We start from the raw sequence: 18,884 nt of genomic DNA on the forward strand, positions 1-18,884 counted from the left end.
TCAGGCAGGTGGAGAAAGAGATGTGAGGAAGCTCTGATCGTGATTTCAGGAGAATGAAAGATAAGTTCTCTTATGTTTTGGCCGTGGAGTCATACCACTGCATAGTAAGGTAAAAAAGCAACTCTTTGGACTCCTTGGCATTGGTAATCTGCTGTGCTAGAAAGGAGGGAAGCTTGACATATCTCGTATTGTACCATTACTTGGTAACTCTTGTGCGTTTATTGCAAAAGCTCAGATGCTTTCATTATTTCACAAAACTCCTGGCTTTTAGTGTTAAGCAACGTTAATCATCTTTTTAAAAAGCTTAGAAATTGACTGGTGTGCGTGCTAGAGACTTACATAGCGCAAGGCAAATCCATTTTCATTATTCTATTCATCAGCACGATCATATTAAAGTTTATCTCGTGGTTTTGGGAGCCTTAGTCATGAGGTTTTGATCACCCAGGTTTGGCAGGACTGTCTTAACAGGTTTAATCAGTTCCTTTGTGATCGTTTCCTCAAGGCAGGCATGAGAGGGAGCCCTGTGCTCCAGGGTGCACTCAGTCTCGAGGCTGTATCCGGCCCGTGTATCTTCCCTTGAGAATGAACAGCCGCTTGTTTCAAGGTCACCAGATTTGCAATTCCATCCCTCCAGCTCCTCGGGGTTCCCTGCATAAAGCATGTTTGTTCAGGCTTTGTGTGGGATGGGGAATGTGTTACCCTACAGCACAGAAATGATGACTGCTCTGAAACAGAGATCTTTTCTTTACTGTAATGTGCTGCCTACCAGGCACGCTTGAAGTCAGTGACACAGGCACTCACAAAAAGAGCAAATGAGATGTTATCTAAAAAAGACTCTGCTGCCCTGATCACCAATCCCAGAGAATTCTCCAGCACAGAATAAATGGCAAATCTTAAAAACTCCTGCCAGACTGTGGAGCCTGACCTGCTCCAGGCTGTGAACCCACAACAATGTTTCAGAAAACAATCAGGTAAACTGGGCTGGAAAGGAAAGTTCAGAATTAGAATAGATGTAAAGGCAGCTTCTGACACTTTGTGGTGAGAGAGCCCCTCACATGAGCACATGGCACCAGAAGGCTGGGGCTTGCTGTTCCCATGGAGGCACAAAGCGAGCCAAGATCACAAAGCTCACATCATGAGCTGCCTCAGAGCAAAACTGAGCATCCTCAAAAGAATTTTCCAACCATCTGGGCCACTCAAACTCCTTGGCACCTCAGGACCCATGCTCAAATATGAACAAGGCAAAACAAAGACTTCTTGATAGCTAATGGTAGTTGAGTAGCATATAAAGCAATTATATGCCCAAGATTGTGTCAAGCTCAGCGAAAAAATCTGGGCAGGACCACTCAGAAGTGGAGAAACCTCAGCCACAAATGGCACCTCTCCCAGAGACTTCTTGCCCCCTCCTAGCAGCAAATCCATAAACAGAAAATGCTGCTCTGCCTCTTCTGAGCTGCAGTGCCACAGTACACTTTTCTCCCTGCGTAATGCGTGCCAGTGCTGCACTATCTCCAGGCTAACATGGGGGTTTGGGGAGCATTCCCCACCCCTCCTGCACTTGGAGAGCCTTCCTGAGCAAGGCAGCAGGGCGTGGCTGGTGGTCTGAAGGGATTTTCATTGAGTGATTATGTAATTTTTAGCTGAATCTTAACATCACTCCTAACGATGAGTGGTCCCAAAGGTGACCTTTTAAGTCATCTTTGCCCATGGAGAGAAACAGGTCACGGCCTCAGCTCCAACTCATTGCTTAGGACAAAGTGTCGTGTCTGAAAATGGGAACTCAGTGTCTTTTCCTGTGCTATCCCAACAGCAGACTGCCAGGCCGACTTTCTTCGCCCGCAAGTTTGAAGCCGTGGTGAACCAGGAGATCATTGGGCAGCTGGACTATTACCTGTACGGGAATTACCCGTCGGGCACGCCGGGGCTGCGCTCCTACTGGGAGAACGTGTTCGAGGAGCCCGACGGCCTGAGCGCCCTCAGCGACGTGGCCCTCACCATGTTCCACTCCTTCTCCCGCCTGGGCCTGCGCAGGGCCGAGACCTCCTTCCACGCTGCTGGGGACAACAGCTGCCGGTCAGTCCTGCCTTTCCTGCCCTGCCCTGCCAGGGGACACGGGCACCGCTCAGTCCTGCCTTTCCTTTCCTGCCCTGCCAGGGGACACGGGCACCGCTCAGTCCTGCCTTTCCTGCCCTGCCAGGGGACACAGGCACCGCTCAGTCCTGCCTTTCCTGCCTCCTGCCTTTCCTGCCCTGCCAGGGGACACGGGCACCGCTCAGTCCTGCCTTTCCTGCCCTGCCAGGGGACACAGGCACCGCTCAGTCCTGCCTTTCCTGCCTCCTGCCTTTCCTGCCCTGCCAGGGGACACGGGCACTGCTCAGTCCTGCCTTTCCTGCCCTGCCAGGGGACACAGGCACCGCTCAGTCCTGCCTTTCCTGCCTCCTGCCTTTCCTGCCCTGCCAGGGGACACGGGCACTGCTCAGTCCTGCCTTTCCTTTCCTGCCCTGCCAGGGGACACGGGCACCACTCAGTCCTGCCTTTCCTGCCCTGCCCTGCCAGGGGACACGGGCACCGCTCAGTCCTGCCTTTCCTGCCCTGCCAGGGGACACGGGCACCACTCAGTCCTGCCTTTCCTGCCCTGCCAGGGGACACGGGCACCGCTCAGTCCTGCCTTTCCTGCCCTGCCCTGCCAGGGGACACGGGCACTGCTCAGTCCTGCCTTTCCTGCCCTGCCAGGGGACACGGGCACCGCCAGGCTCTGGGGGAGGCTCGTTCTGCCGGGCTGTGCTGCCTGCAGCCTACGGCCGCGAGCAGGGCCAGGCAGCTGGGAGAGCACGGAGCTTATTTCCAGGGGTATTTATGTCCGTAATAAAGCGTTGGTTATTCAGAGTTGACATTATGTGACCTGTTTGCTGCACTTTTAAGGAGCTCCTCTCTAGCCTGATGAAGACTGACAGGATCCAGTTGGGCAGTGCTACCCCCACTGCTGCGTTTCCCTTGATTAATTTCAGCAAGTGTATTATAGCCTTGGCTCCTAAACCCTCTGTGATTGTGACAAAGGTCATGTTCACCTCTATTATGCTTACCAAAAGCAGAGGACAGGATTTCAGAACAGATCTGAGCACAGGCAGGTTAATGGTCCTTGCTAGTTTGTTCCCCTGGAAGCACACAAGGAGTACAGAGAGCTTGCTTGGCTCAGTTTGCCTGCTTGGTGCAGCTCTCTGTGCCAAAAGTGCTGCAACTGGTAAATTGTATTAGCATCAAATACATAAAACATATGTAAGTGTTTATATATCTATATATAGATAGATAAATTTATCTCAAATAAAAGTCCTTATTCTTTAAAAGGAAATTCCCCCTATATTCTACATTCCTTTTTCACCTATAAGCCTGGCTAAGAAGAATTCAGTCTAAAATGGATTTGAAAGAAGAATTCCTGAAGTTAGACTTGCACAGAAAAGGCTCTCTTCATGGTAGATGTTTGCTGCCTGCAAACACATCTGAAGCTGCTTAGATTCAAAGCAGAGAGGGTTCATCTTTTAAAGTCTTACTTTACCATTGCTTAATTCCTTCTTCAGAATGTATTTCTGGAGCCTGCCCTTTTTTATCCTAATAGAAAACACATAGAGCTTAAGTCAGCAAACACTCCATGTGCTTTGATGGATGGATGTTGCCCCTCTTGTGTTCTCAAGGGGGAACCAAATGTGCCTTGACCTTCCTAAATTAGTCATGGAAGTGCTGAGCAATGTCCCATTTAGAAAGATGTGGCAATAAGTGCTCCAGATTCCTATTAGAGTTTTGTCAGTGAAGGTTACCAGTGCAAAGCAATAAAAGATCAATAACAATTAGATAGAAATAATCACTAGTAGCATGCCTTCCTTATATGAAATAAAGGCAACCCTGCGGAAGTCCTGGGTCATTTGTCCTGCAAAGTAAAGCCAGTGAAGAGGATGGGGACTATGGATAACCAGTACTGAAATAATTTGAAAATTACTTTTGTTCTCACTCCTTTGCCAGTGTTCTGATGCTGATTTATATCAATTATCGCTTTCATTTCTGAGGAACTTTCCATTGCCCAGGAACTCAAGGTGCTTTTCAAGCTTGCTCAGATTATAGATAGGAACACCGTGTCTACAGCTGTCCCCAGGATAAAGCACAGCTGCTTTATAGCAGGCTGGAGCCTCATGAAACAGTGCAGGGAGGAATTGCAAACAGAGGCTTCGTTTTCATACCTACCTGAGCCCCTTCAAGACACTGTGAGTCAGCATCCGGTTCAGATCAGAGAAAGATGGATGATCTTCAGGTCTATGATTCACATCTCTTCTCTTTTGATACTATGCTGTCCTTCTGGGTGTTTTCACCTATACCTTTCCTCTTTCCCCCTCGTGGATTTGCATGCCTAATGCAGTAATGGAAGGATGGATTTGGGCTGAGCACCTCGACAGCGTTCCCTTTGCTGTGGGGCTGAGCACAGCCCCAGGCTGGCAGATCCCACTCTCAGCCAGCCCAGCTCAGGCTGCGAGAGAAGCGGCTCCTGCCTCGGATCCCCCTTGGAGTCAGGCCCATGCTGCCCCCCACAGCAGCCCAGGAGATGTTTATAACACTTTCCTGACGAGGACCAGCCCAGAGCCTCAGAAAGCCGTGCCCCCCGCAGACTGCTCGGGTACCAACGGAGATTGAGTGTCAGCGTCTTCTGTGGGGGCAACATTAACGTGTGATTGAGATTTAATTCATTTCCTCCATCTCTAGCCATTTCTACTCTCTGCTGCCAAGAGGCAATTGACTCAGACTATTTCAAGGATATTGTAAATATTTGCTGCTGCACACATATAAAACAGGAGGTCTTAGTACTCAGAACAGAAGTCAGATTGTTGCTGGCATTGGCTGCGTAGCTTCGCAGTGTTTTTGCTTGGTCCATCAGTGCTGGCTCTGTTGGTGTGCTGTCTTCTTATGTTGATTTCTCCAGCTCTAGTGAGTTCCTTCTGGCTGTTGCTGACCTCGTGCAATGGAAAGTCCTCCTTTAGTGCTCATCCTTTAACTGTGGTAACGAGCCTGTGGAGTCAGGCATAGCTGACTTACTGGGAAGGTGTGATGCTGGTTGGTTTAACTTGTTTTGCAGTTAATGTCAGTGCTGTAAAGCAGCAAAATATTTGATTTCTGAGCTATGAATAACACTTTTTAAATTATTTATGCATCCATATGTACCCAAACATCTTTACAGATGTTCCTGAGGCCATAGCAGACAGTCAACCATACATTTTAATTATTTGAAGCTGTGACTACAATGTCTTTAAATCTCAGCTAAGACTGAAGGCTTCCACACCTCTCAATAACTGGTTTTGCCCAGTTGTTTGACCCTTTTTCAAGGCGTTGGGTTTTGGTTTGTTTGCTGTTTGTTTGTTTGTTTTTGATTATGAGTCAAAAAATCACAGCAAAAGCAATCTCAAGTCTTTAGAGAGCGTGAAGCTTTTGTGCTAAATAAGGGAGACCTAAAATGGGGACAGGATCCTGGTGTCCTTCGCCGCAGTGCCACCCTGCAGAGCCCTGCCCTTGGGGAAGGGCTTTGGGGATGGAGGGGGCCCAGGGGTCGGTGCCTGGTCACACAGCAGTCCCTGCTGGGGCAGGAAAGGCAGCTCTGGAGCACATGCACAATCCTGGGGCATCCTTCATCCTACAGTTTACGTGAGCAAATGAAGCTGCACCCTGACAATCTGTGTGTGTCTCTGGGTGCCACTTTCTACCAGGAGAGGTGGTGAGGGAAAGGAGCTCTCTGGCACACAGAAGGAGTTCCTAAAGAGCTTCGAGCTGTGGATATGGAATGAATGAGCCTATATTCTTAGTAACATATTTTTATGTTTCAGGGTAATCAGAACAGCCTAAGAATATTTGATAATGAGTCATGAACACATTTGAAATCTCTTAATGTACAGTGGTGGATTTTCTAGTTGAAATGAACACTTCTTAAGCCACTAACTCCAAGTAAATGGAGATTTTGTGTCTCTCTTGTGTAACTGATGAGTATGTGTTGTTTTACAGATACTACCCCATGGGCCATCCAGTTTCCATCCACCTTTACTTCCTTGCTGACCGTTTCCAGGGCTTCCTGATCAGGCACCACGCAACCAATCTGGCTGTCAGTAAACTGGAAACTTTGGAAACGTGGGTGATGCCCAAGAAAGTCTTCAAGATCGCAAGTCCACCGAGCGATTTTGGGAGGCTGCAGTTCTCAGAGGTGAGTCTTCATAGCCTCTGGAAACTGTATTTCCCTGTAAATTTGAGGTGAGAGTGGCTTTCTAGCGTAGTGTAAATCCTCATCACAGAAGGAGGTACCATTGGCAGTTCAGATCTGAGGTCAGCACTCATTTCTGACATTAGTCTGAGTGTCCTCACTCCCTTCTGTTTTAAAAACAAATGGAAGGCTTTTGTTATTGTCAAAGGGGCTCAGTAATTGAAAAGTAACTTAAAAGTTTTGCCTCCGTGTTTGTTGCGAGTGCTGTGAAAGGCTCCTGAGGAAAATGCCATTTTTCTGCAATTCCAGATGTAAATGGTGACATGTTTAAATGTGTCTCTCAAGAGCAGAATATTGATATTTTAACACAAAATAGAAAATTATCACAGCAGTAGCTGAGATTTTGCACAGATCCTGTTATTTTTTTTAGAAATTTGTCCCAGTGTCTGTCGCAGAGTATAAAAAAATATACCTAAAATATAACAAGAAAGTTGACCACTAATAGGACCTGACATCTGTGTTCTGTTTTAAAGATACAACTGTCTGAGCAGTTAATTTCATGATTTTTCTTGTTAAGCCGCAAATTTCAATTAAGGTATAAAATTGATTGAAGAAATGTGTTCCAGTCATTATGGCTAAGTCCATAAATTACCATCTTCTTGGGCAATTAAGAAATGCCTAGGTGGGATTCAGTGTTTTGGTGTGCATGGCAAATCCATGACACTAATGTGCCATTAAAGAGATGGATGGAAAGTGTGTTCCATTTATCAATGTGTCGGATGGTAGGTCTGCCATTTCATGCAGTGATAAATGTTCATACAAGCTCCAATCCTTGTGATTTGTAGGAGTATTTCTGCTGCTTATTTAGTATTTTTAAGAAATTAATCACTGGTGAGCTTTTTTGAGCATAAGGAAACATTTTCTTCTATTTGAAACTCAACGAAAAGAGCTTTGGTGGCTGCTTACTTATTTTCATTATATTTTCCTCACCTAACCTCTTTAATTGTCCTCTCCTTTCATAGAAGATTCATATTTTAAAAGACCAGGAGAAACAAAGCAAATAATTTATTTTTTTAATGTCCTTTTTTTTTTTCTTTACTTTCTGCCTTCCCTTGGCCTGCAGGGATCTCTGCCTCTGAGCCAAATAATTCTTTCAGTTACCGTGCTATAAATCCAGCATTAACTTCTTCAGCTTCAGTGTGGCTGGAAAGCTCTGATCTGCTACTGCTTGTTAAAATGCCCCTGCTTTGTCAAGGTCCAGCATGTGGAAAACAAACTTAGCAGTTTAGCTAAGATGGAAGCATCAGCATTCACAGGAAATAAAATTAGGATTTATGCGTATTGGGACATAGAACCGCTTGTTCTTCAACAACTTTCACCCCATGATCTGGCAGGAATTTAAAACTGAATGGGGCTATTTTAGCTGGGAACTTTCTCCTCTCTCCCAGCTCTCACCACTGGGGCCAGCAGGAAGAACACACAAATATGCTGCATTGAATGTGCTCCCGAGTGTATTTGTGACCCTGGTGCACAACCGAGATTGCAGCAGAGATGATGGGATCTCTCCTGCCCTCTGCTTCTCTCAAACTTCACTTCCCAAGGAGCAGATTTCACCCCACAGCCTGGAAAGACAAGTGGGAAGCCTTCAGTCAGCGGGGCTGCCCCACAGCTGGGGGGAGTTAATGACAGCATTTTGGTAGCACATGGCTCCTGCAGGCTGAGTCAAATAAAATAAACTTACAGGAAATCCAAGAGAGATGATTTCCAAGCATGGAACTCCCACACCTCCTAAATTGGCTCGTGCACAATGCACACACTATGTGTCCTGCCAGCCTGGGTTCAGGCAACTTCTCCGTGGAGGGCAGGGGATTGATTTGCTGCACAGAACTAAAAGTCTCAGCTCACTGTCTATCAGTTGAATGCTAAGTTTCTGGTCTTGTTAAGACTTGTGATTCATCACAGAGAATAAAATAAACTAGGTGGCAGGCAATTAGTGTGCATTGTGTGAACCTAATGGTCCTGTTTGTGGTGAGCAATGAGACACAAACCCATAATCAGGGTATAATTTGTCTTGGGAAAATTTTATCTTGGGTTCAAACAGAGATAGAAATAGAAGTTTTGAGCCAATGAGAGATTTCCAGCCTTCCAAGTGTACCCCATGCACACGGCTTGCTCTTGAAGCCCAAAATAAAGGTGATTAAAATAATGATGTGGAAAATGATGGTTTCTGTGCCACATTCCTTCATAATTTATCAGATATTCATTACTGCTTGATTCCATCCCATACTTGGTGTATTCTATTTGAAAGTGAAAGCCTACTCCCAATGTTTTAAAGAGCTGTGAAACTTATTATAGGGCTGTAGTGCCTCTTGCCCTGTAAAATCAGACATCTCAGTGCTGGGAACTCAGCTGTGTAAAGTTCAAGGGTTATAAACCTCTAACCAGTGCTTTAAGTAAAATTCCCTATAAAATACTGTGCTTCTAAAAGCAGCTGGTACTGCAAGCTGTGCAGCATGGGAAAGTATGTCCCCAGCTGGAAATCAGACATAAAGGGCAGATCCCATGAACAGAGTGTACAGCTCCCTGCCTTTCCCTGCCCGAGGTCCCCGTGGAGCCTTGGTGTGAGCCCTGGCCCTGGGGCACGCAGGGATCCAGGGGTACCTGTTCTTCCCTTCTCCCTTCCCCTGCCCTTTGGCTGTAGCTTTTGGTTTGCTCTAGGGAGCCCAATGCCATGCCTGCACAAAGCTTAGCAACCAGGCAATTGTGTTACAATTTTTCCCCGAAAGCATCCTTAGCTCTTCCACAGAGCAATGTGATACACCTTTGTGCCATGTGAACACATCTCAACACCTTTTGTGCTCCCTGATGTGGAGCAGTGTCACCTAGAGGTTGGAGCAAGGGGACTGTAACTTTCTGATTTATTTTCTCAGGGATGAAAAACTAAAGAGAGGGGAAATAGTTGGATGTCAGGAGTGAATGTTTAATTTTTGAGGATGAAGTAATTTTTCTGCAATGAGTTCTTCAGTAAGAACTACTGAATGTGATGAAAAGAGCTTCCTTACAGACTTTTCTTTGCCCCAGGAGGGCGTGGGTTTGTTTCACGTGTTGTGACTTTATTATTTCTAGGTCCCTTGAGCACTGGTAGGTGTGATACGGCCGCACCTCAATGAAGGTTGCAGAGTAGATAATAAGGTCTGGTCAGGAAATTTTCTTTCTCAGCTTATTTCCATGCATATTCAGTCAGTCTTGTCAGGAGAGCAGACACTGACAGCTCCTTGAGGCATTTGATGCTTGGGTCTGATATCTGGGCTGTGCTGTCTAGTTTGATTAGCTGGTGTGCTGGGTGAAATACCTCTGAAATACCAGAAATACTGTGTTGATTGCAGAGTAGTGGAAGGCTCATTTTGTCTCATACTCTGCAGTGTCATAGCCCAGTAGGAGGAATTGGTGTGATGACAGATGGATTTAGGATGGTAGGGTTTTATTTTACTGACCTTGTAGCTTTTTTGCTTGCAGTTCTGCTGTAATTTGTCTGCCAACCACTGGGATTTATTTAGAATAGACTGGAGATTGGACAGTTTCCAGTACAGGTAATAGGCATCAGGTAATCATTATGTTTTGAGGATTTGGGAGGATTTAGGCGTTATATTGGAATCACTTATTCTCATGAAGTGAAATGAAATCTAGAAGAAAAATCTTTGAAGAAAATGAGCTACAATTATTTCTTATGCTTTCAGGAAAGCATGTTCTGCCCATGCCCTTGTGAGGTGAAGCTTAGGGACAAGGACAGCTCTGTGTGGGGAAAATCTGCAATATCCACATGTATTTTGAGAGTGGGGATCTTGCCTGTGTGTGCAGGGGTCTCCAGAAGTCACCCACAGAGGCTTTCTATACAGGGAACAAATCAACTCTTTGGTCATCTGCACTGTTTGGAGATTAGGGCAAAAGAAGACCAGAAGGACTTTGAGGGGTTTCATACCAGAACTACCTCCAGAAGCAGAAGTGCAGCCCTCACTCCTGCAGTCACAGAACAATTGATGGAAAGGTTTGACAGTTCTCAGCCTCGTAAACACATGCTGGCTTTAGTGCTGGCATACTGAAGTCTTCCTGTTGGCCTAAGAAATCCAGTTTTTCCATTTCCATGCTGTCCGGTCAGAGATGCTGTTTTCAGTAGTGCACAAGTGTTAGTGGCCACAACTTGGAAGTTTGTGTTATCCCCCAGGTTATGGGTGAACCACTGAAATTCATATAAAGAGCATTGGAACATGAAAGCTGCTAGGAAAAAGAAAGGTCAGTTCAATATTTACACTAGATTGTTATCAGCTGGTTTACTGTTAGTGAATAAATGAAAAGCAGTGTCACTATTATGACAATAAGAGTTTACAAGAAATAAATTCCCACATGAGGCAGGAAGGGAGTGCAAGGGTTCAGCATCTCATGGGTGGATTGTAGTAAAGAACCCTGACTTGTCCTAAAGTCAGCCCCTGAAGTGTCTTCCCAGGTCTTAGCAGCAGCGGAGCAGGTCTCTACTGCGAGGTCCATCTCTCAAGTGTGTAATACTCCTCATGACCCAGGAGATGATGGGTCACTTTCTTTTTTGCTGTTCATAACCTGTGTGCACTAGGCTTGGTCCCTTGTTGTCTGCTTCTGTGGAGGGAAGAGAGATCTGCTATCACCTGCCGTGTCGCTCTTAGCATAAAGATGTTTTTATCAACCAAAAAGCAAGCCTTCTTGCTTGCCTCACAATTTGTGTGTGCATTATGATCTTAGGTCATGTTGCTTTTATATGTATGTTTAATTCATGTGATTAGAGAAATATGATCTATGTCTCTTGAGAGCCCTTATTTGCCATAAGGGTCTCAGGTGCTTGCAGAGATGATGCTACTAGCACTGTGTTCTTTAATTTCAGATTGGCACTGAGTGGGATGCCAAGGAAAGGCTTTTCCGGAATTTTGGAGGACTCCTTGGGCCAACAGATGAGCCAGTTGGGATGCAGAAATGGGGGAAAGGCCCCAATGTCACCGTGACTGTCATTTGGGTGGATCCCATTAATGTAATTGCAGCGACATATGATATTCTTATTGAATCCAGTGCCGAGTTTACTCACTACAAACCACCTCTGAATTTGCCCCTGCGACCTGGTGTCTGGACAATAAAAATTCTGCACCACTGGGTACAGGTAGCTGAAACCAAATTCCTCGTTACTCCTCTCACCTTCTCAAATCAGCAGCCTATCAAACAAGGTAAGTTCTATTATTTGCTACAGGAATAATATAGTTATTTTGTCTGTATTCACTGTAAATGCTGCTGTTAAAAATGAAGTAACGCTTTATTGGAAAAGGATTAAAGAAAGGGATTTTGTAGATACTAAATTAGAAGAAGCTTTTGCACTAAGGCAAGTGAAAGTGTCTGTATCTAGTCAGTAAAACACAGCCACTTTGAACAAAAGACTATTTGTAACTTTAAATTATGCACAGTTCAGAATCCAGGGAGCTTCAGACTCTCAATAATCTAACAGCTGTCATAAAAGCCATCATTTAGAAATTGAAAGAAAGATTGACCTTTCTGTGCTGCTTTTCATTCATGTTTCCTCTTAGAGACTTACATGTGTTTAAACTGTTTTCTTGACAAAACCTGTGTGTTTAACAATAACAGCATTAATATACAAAATGCTGGATTAGACAAAATTACCCTAGGCCAGAGCTCACCTGACATATTGTCAGGTCCAGGCGTTCACTTCCACCTGATCCCTGCCAAAACCTGCTCAGTGCTTGCCAAGCAGCTGTGTTACAGAAATATCTACAAACATATCTGGTCCTACAAAAATATCTGGTCCTGAGACCAGACCCACACTGACAGTTTTTAGAAAGACAGTTTTCTTCCTTGCCACAGCAGCCCTGAGCCATCCAAATAGAGAGGCCATTCTGGGGCTGCCAGGCTCTGCAGGCTCCCCTGTTTGCATGGCACAGGCATCATCCAAATGCTTGGGTCTGCAGCCAGTGCCAGGACACTCTTCTGGGAGAAGAGGGAACATTTTACAGCCACACCTGGTTTTTTATTCAATAAGATCAAAACAAGCTTGTTGCTCTGAATATCTTTACCATTCTTCTTAAAGTGCTCAAGTGCTTCCATCTGCCCAGTATTAATATTCATAACTTTAGACATCTTAAATTTCCTAGATACATGAATGATCCTATTAAGTTTTCAGAAGTTCTTCTTCCTGACAAGGCAGCAAATAAACTGAGTCAGGCATTTACCTTCCAGCATAACGTGCTACGTGCTGCTTCTGTAATGCAAACACCAGCAGACGACTGCTGAGAGCTAATGCAGCCCTTATCTCACTCAACAGGAGTTTGATTCCACACATTTCCAGCACAAGAGTGAATTTACTGATTTCTGCTGCTAACATTTGGTGGCATCGTTTCTTAAGCAGAAACTAAACCACCTCCAACCCACTGCTGTTAATAGCTAATAGGCAATGATAAATTGTGAACAGGCACCATGTGTAGAAGGGATACATTTTCAAAGTTTGAGGCAGCCTGCTTCTGAATGCAGCTGCTACCAACTTGTCTGCTGGAAATTAATGAATTCCGTTTTCTTTGGTAATTTAACATTTAAGGCATAAATTGGATGGAAAACACGGCATGTAGCCAGCAACCTTGCTGCTTTTCCCCACAATGTGAGGGCCTCATGGACAGGTAAACATGTGTCAGACTTCAAAAATAAGCCCACACTTTATGGTGTAAAGGCAAAACTCCCTTTGATCCAAACTCTGAATTAGGAATAATTCCATTGAAATTGTGTAGTTACCCTGTATTGCCCATTGATACACTGGGCTCACATTTTTTGTTAAAAAGCCTGTTCATTCATATGGTAACTAGAATGTACTACGGGAATTAAATATAAAGCTTGGGAACAATATTGTCTAGGAAGAAAGTCTCAGGAGTGATTTGTTACTGATGATGTGATGTGTAATCTGTAAATGACTGAGGCATGGAGGTAGAGAAGAAAGTTAATTACAGGGGCAGGTAGTGACACTGCACTGTAGTTAGAATTGTATTTACAATGCAAATTCCTGTTGTTTGTTTTTTAAGGCTTTCTGTCTCACTGACACTATTGTGCTCTGTGCAGGCAATCATCATTTACCTTTGATTTCCAACTTTTTGTCAGTTTGTCACCACTTTATTCTTTAAATACATTCTTCTCTGCCAAATAAAGGCATATTGAGAGTATGACAGAAGAATTAGAACTTCTAAAAGAACGATTTCTGTTACTATAAACAATGCAAAAAATGCCAAAAATCTTCTAAAATGAAGGAATAGTATTATTTTCTTGTCTTAAAATTGAAAATGAAACTAAAACACATCAGACTTAGCCAGGAGTTGTCCTTAGAAGAGGGGAATATGTTTTATTAGGGATTTCTTTAAAATTTTCCTTTTTCCAACCATCCTCCCTTTTCACCACCACCAACCCCCACCCCGCCCTCCCCTGCTCTGATAAAAAAGCAACTCTTGTCAGAAAGATTGCTCTGGACTGATACATTTCATAGCACTTTGCATGTCATTTCCTCAATAATGATTCTGTTCCCTCTGTCTCATCCACTCCAGATGTGGAAAGTGGAGTCCACAAAGTTAGAGACATAAAAATATCCCCATGATCTTGTGTGCAATTTGCCATTCTAGAGAGCATTTGCACAAAACTGGCAGCAGCCACTAACATCTTGTATCCTGAGAACATGGGCATGACAACAATCTCTGTATTTCCTGAATCGTTGCTTATCTGCACATCACTTCAGCCGAGAGCACAGCAAGGAAAAGTTGTTTTGGTTCCCCAGCATCATGAAAGGAGCCACTGGCTCTTCTTTTGAATAATCAGAGTAAAACATGTTCATTCCTGTATCATGACTCTCAGAATTCATAATTGCATTCAAAATAAAAACATAATCATGGGACAGCTGCCAGCAAAGATGTTCTGTTTGGCAGTTTATAAAAACAGCATATGCCACTCATTTATTCATTTTTCTATTTCCATCTATTTATTAATTTTGGCCTAAATTCTGTGAATGCAAGTAAAACCATAACGGGAAATCAAGAGTGAGTGTTTTCTTTGATGCTGTGTCCAATGTGAGCAACTGATAGCATGTAAATTGTTTTAAAAAACACAGATTCGTTGACCTTTTCAAATCCTGAATCTGTGAGAGATCAGATCTTACATGAAATTACTAAGGATATTGTTTGGGGTATTTCCACTGTAAATATGGCTCCCTAAGCTATTTCAGTGGAGAGTCTATAATCTAATGTTACTTATTCCTTCCTGCTCCTTTTCCCCCTCCAGTCATCCAAATCTGTGTCTATTTTCTCTGCTTTGAGTTGTGTCACTGATCAGCTCTGCCTTCAGCAGATACTGTGGCTCAGGAATGCCTGCAAGTATTTTCCTGGTTGGAGAAAGTAAAAAACAAAAAGAAAAGGAAATTAGGTGCATTTGTGATAAATCATTTGGAGAAATTAAGTTCACTTTCTCCACCAGTCTCCTTCCCTCTACCTCCTCCACAGACAGATTCCGGTTTATTCTTCTAAACAACAGTTTTGAGGTTCTCGCCATATGGTTGAGTGTGTCAAAGCCAAATACTCCATGCTTGTGTAAAGACATGGGAGGGCTGCCAAGGACCAGCAAGATGCTCTACGAATAATTGTGCCAAGACAAAGATGTGGAGAAGACAAAGCAGGGAGCAGAACCGTGTGAGATCACTGGCAGATCACACAGGAATGGGGGACTTTTGCTGGCAGCTTTGGGCAACCAGAATTTGAGTACTTGGAGACTCAAGGCCAGATGTCCAGCTCTCCTGTGAAGGGACAGCAGAGGCAGAAGCAAACAACAGGTATCGTTCAGAGCACTCAGCCAGCAGCTCACAGACTATCATCCAAGCTAGCCAGCGGACTTCAAGTCCCAAGAAAACTGCAGATATAGTAGAGGTTGTCTCTGCATCCCCATCATCCCACTTTCCCCCCGTTCCCTGCTCTTTAAAGGCCAAGTGTGATCAACTCTCAGGGTCAGAGTGAGGGAAAAGAAAAAGCCAAAGCAATTTCGTTTTTAAAATTTGAGTTTATATTCACAGCAAAGTTTCCCCAGTGCTCTCCCAGCTGGAGTGATGATAATGTGTTGTCATCAGTTTAATGGATAGTACCTGTTCCATTAAAGCCAAATAGGTTCTTGTGAGCCAGTAGCAGGTTCGCTTCTGGGGCAGAAAAAGCCCCAAAACCTCAAGATGATAGTAAACCCTGGATTGTAAATAAATGAATATATTAAAAGCCCTTCCTCCTTCAAGCAAGGAGAGAAGTGAGAAAGAGCAACCTCCTTTTTTGCTTTAAGAGGGATCTTTCCCACTCTGTTCCCAGCCTGATGGCATGTCCTGGACATGGGGCTGCTGATCTTTGCTGCTCCCATGGAGCCTGAAATACCAGTTCCTGGTCCCTGTGCCCCCAAACTGCAGCCACCCCTTTCAAGTGCTGACAGCATTAGCAGACATGGGCGATGCACTCAGGCACCTCAACAGCCTTTTGACCTAATCCATATTTATAGATCATCTCAATTAGCAGATACTGGGAAACCTTTGTTTTGCCCTTGGTTGTTTGCAGTGGCTCAATCAATTCTAATTGCATCTGTACAGATTATAAAGTGGGTGGCAACTTGTGTCAGAACTGCTGTGATTTCTTTAAATGAACCAGAGGTAACATGACATGCTCTTGATAAACGCAGTAATAGCAGCAGGCAGGCGCATGACTGCAGAAGAGCAGACATGCCCTGGAATCATCATTCCGAGAAAAACCCTGAAGACGGGGATTTGCTTTGAAATTTAGTTCAGATCCGGCTGACAAGGAGTCGATTAGCTCCACAATGAGCAAATGCAGCACTGTCTTGTTTGCTGCAAGAGAAAACAAACAAAATGTCAATAAAAAATTACTTCTCTGCCAGAGGGTTTTAACACAATTCAAGTAAAGAAATAAAGCTGTACATTCTGTGTTGCTTCTAAAAACCCACAGGTCTAACACCTTAATGTATACCAAGGTAACCACATTTTTCATTCCATAGCCCACTCTCTGTCTAAACTAATTTGCTTTTTCTGCAAAATGATGAACAAGCCCACACAAAAATGCTGAAATCCCAGCCTGTGTGGCTAGCTATAGGCTGTGTGTTTAATCCGAAGAAGTTAAACCAAGAAGGGTCAATTGAGAAATGTGTCCTCACATGTGAGTGAAGAGCAAATAAAAATAGGGGTCAAAAATAACCAAGTTTTTTAAAGTTATGTTTTCAAGTCAGAGGAATATTTTTTGCATTGATACACATCCTCCTGAAGTCAATGGGCTGGCAAAAAAAAGTCTGGCTTAATGTCTTCAATTCAGTTAATTTTGAGGTGTTTGTGCTAACCATACAGATTTAAATGTCTAAACATATAGAGGCCTTACATTCTTCATTATTTTTTCATGAGTTCCTCCTTGTGACATTTGACTGAAGTATCTTTGTGCTTCAAGGGCACACCCAGGAGCTCCAGTCTCCTTTTTTTACAGCATATCAGGGCTTGGGTGCCTCACTCTCTTCTGTACCAGCTCAGTAAATTATGGAGTCATGATTCTCTGTCATTTTTCCTTTACTGCAAAGAGGAACAGCCCCTCTGCCATTGCTCAGATGAGCAGCATCCTCCCTCTTTTCTGCTATGAACTGTTTAACAAAGACTTGGAGGTTCCAGGAGAGGGTTCTGGGTCCGGTCCCCAGCATTTCCTGCTGATGAGTACATGGGATTCTGCACTCAGGTTGTTGTTACCCAGCTTTTCCTTTCTAGGATGTTCTGACACCTAACTTGGGGTGCTGTTCTGCTGTGGGGCAGGCAGAGCCCACCAGTACCAGGTCAGGGTTCTCCACGGGTCTTGACTGGAGCAGCACCTTTCACTGTGGGCACTGAGCCCTTAATACAGTCTCTGCTGCTTTGCCCAGCACTGAGTCCTGCAGTTTCTGCAGGTTTTACCCTTTCCAGTCCTAAAACTCTACCAAGTCCTGAGGCCTGGGACACGTACGAGGCTGAGCCAGAGAGAACAGCAAGTTCCGTTTCATCCTGTGTCTGGTGTGAATAAAGATCTCTCTTGTTCTGTGCACCAAACACATGCACAACGGGCTTTGATTCAACAAGCTCACTGAATTGCCTGTTTCAATCAGATGATCCTGCTAGTAATGCCAGCTCTTATTTATTTGGGAATTTTTACTCAGAATGTTTCTATTTAATTAATATGTTGACAAACAGTCTTCCAAATTTAATTGCTTCCAAAGGAGGAAATTTAATCATGTGTATTTGTTCTGTCTTTTGAACTGCCGTGCTCTGGCAGAGGACACTCCTGACACATGTGCACAGATTGAACTCATTTTGACTGCAGGTTATTGTGGGTATCTACCATTTAAAAAGAGGAGTTTAGATAAATGCAGGAACAGTTAAATGATGTATAATGGTGATGGGCACATGCTGAACTACTTTAATTGGGGATTTGAATAATGGACTTGCACAGTATTTGACATTAAAGACTTTGCAAATGTAACAGCAAAGCTCCAATTAAACATCCCTTTTCCCGCTCTAAATAAATACATGGATTTATTTCCAGCACCTGAGATACTGTCCTCTGCACGGAAGAAAGGACTCAGTGTCAGGCTGCAGCGCAAGCAGCAGGGACATGTGGAAGGAATTGTAGCTGTGAATATGTAATTCCTGGTCTCTGACGCTCGCGGAGCGCGGTGGCTTTCCTCGCCTGGAGCAGCCTGAATGGGCCCATTTTCTGTTCTAGACAGTGTGTCTGTTGGCAGAGCTAAACATATCCTCTGTGCTGCCAGAGTGAGGATGCTGGGGAAGGCAGCTGAGAGCAGAAAGAAATGGTTGGAAATTTGCTCCCACCGGGCACTTGGTGAATACTTTTGGAGGGTCCCATCCTGATTTTATGAGCAGCAGCTCAGTGCACTCGGACTCTCAGAAGTCACCCAGCCTTTGACAGGGGTAGCCTGACCCACAGTGTCCAGTTTAGGTCTCTGAAAGGATTGTTCCAGCCTGATGCTGATTTTTACTGCAATATTGCAAATTTGGGTATTGTACTGTATTTTGCTGAGATAGAAAGGTAAGGAAAGCAATCACAGTGCAAAGTGTCATTAGGGAATGGTTGTGATCTACTGTTCAGCACAGGACCTTGAAAATATAACTGTCATGAGAGAATACTTTCCCAGTGAGACTGGAGCACTTCCAGGAATCATGTTGGGGCTACAAGTGTTTCATTATGGGTGTGGTCTGTCCAAGACCTTGGTGTTGTCCTTTGAGTGCCACAAATGGCACCAGCTGGGTTTTGTAGGCAGATAGAGCTAACAAATGTTGCGAATTTTCCACAGCAGGGCAAGTTTCATCTGTTTGGGGGGGGGAAAAAAACAAACACAGTAAAACAGGCTGAGATCTTGGCTTTTTCTCCTAGACAAATCAACGATAGCACTTGGATGTCTGACAGAGGTTGGCAGACTTCTCACACCAGGTGTCCTTGAACTGTTTCCTCATTCTGAGGTGCAGCCAGTCCTGGATGTCCTGCAGCTCTGGGGATGCTGGTTGTACATGTTGATAATAAGGTTAACTCTGTTTCCA

General features: G+C 44.3%; 1 protein-coding gene across 3 annotated transcripts in view; it reads left to right on the plus strand.

Annotated features, from left to right (window-relative positions):
- XYLT1 (xylosyltransferase 1) overlaps positions 1 to 18,884 on the plus strand; it is a 178,736-nt gene that overhangs the window by 151,729 nt on the left and 8,123 nt on the right. For 2 of the 3 annotated variants that reach the window (XM_040079050.2, XM_040079051.2), the window contains 3 exons: positions 1,811 to 2,073; positions 6,034 to 6,229; positions 11,136 to 11,469. In XM_040079050.2, the coding sequence (XP_039934984.1) occupies positions 1,811 to 2,073; positions 6,034 to 6,229; positions 11,136 to 11,469 (793 nt within the window). The remainder of the gene's footprint in view (positions 1 to 1,810; positions 2,074 to 6,033; positions 6,230 to 11,135; positions 11,470 to 18,884) is intronic. The other variant, XM_040079052.2, reaches the window with a different exon arrangement.

This window comes from Hirundo rustica, chromosome 15, assembly GCF_015227805.2.
Source record: "Hirundo rustica isolate bHirRus1 chromosome 15, bHirRus1.pri.v3, whole genome shotgun sequence".
NCBI classification, from domain to species: Eukaryota; Metazoa; Chordata; class Aves; order Passeriformes; family Hirundinidae; genus Hirundo; species Hirundo rustica.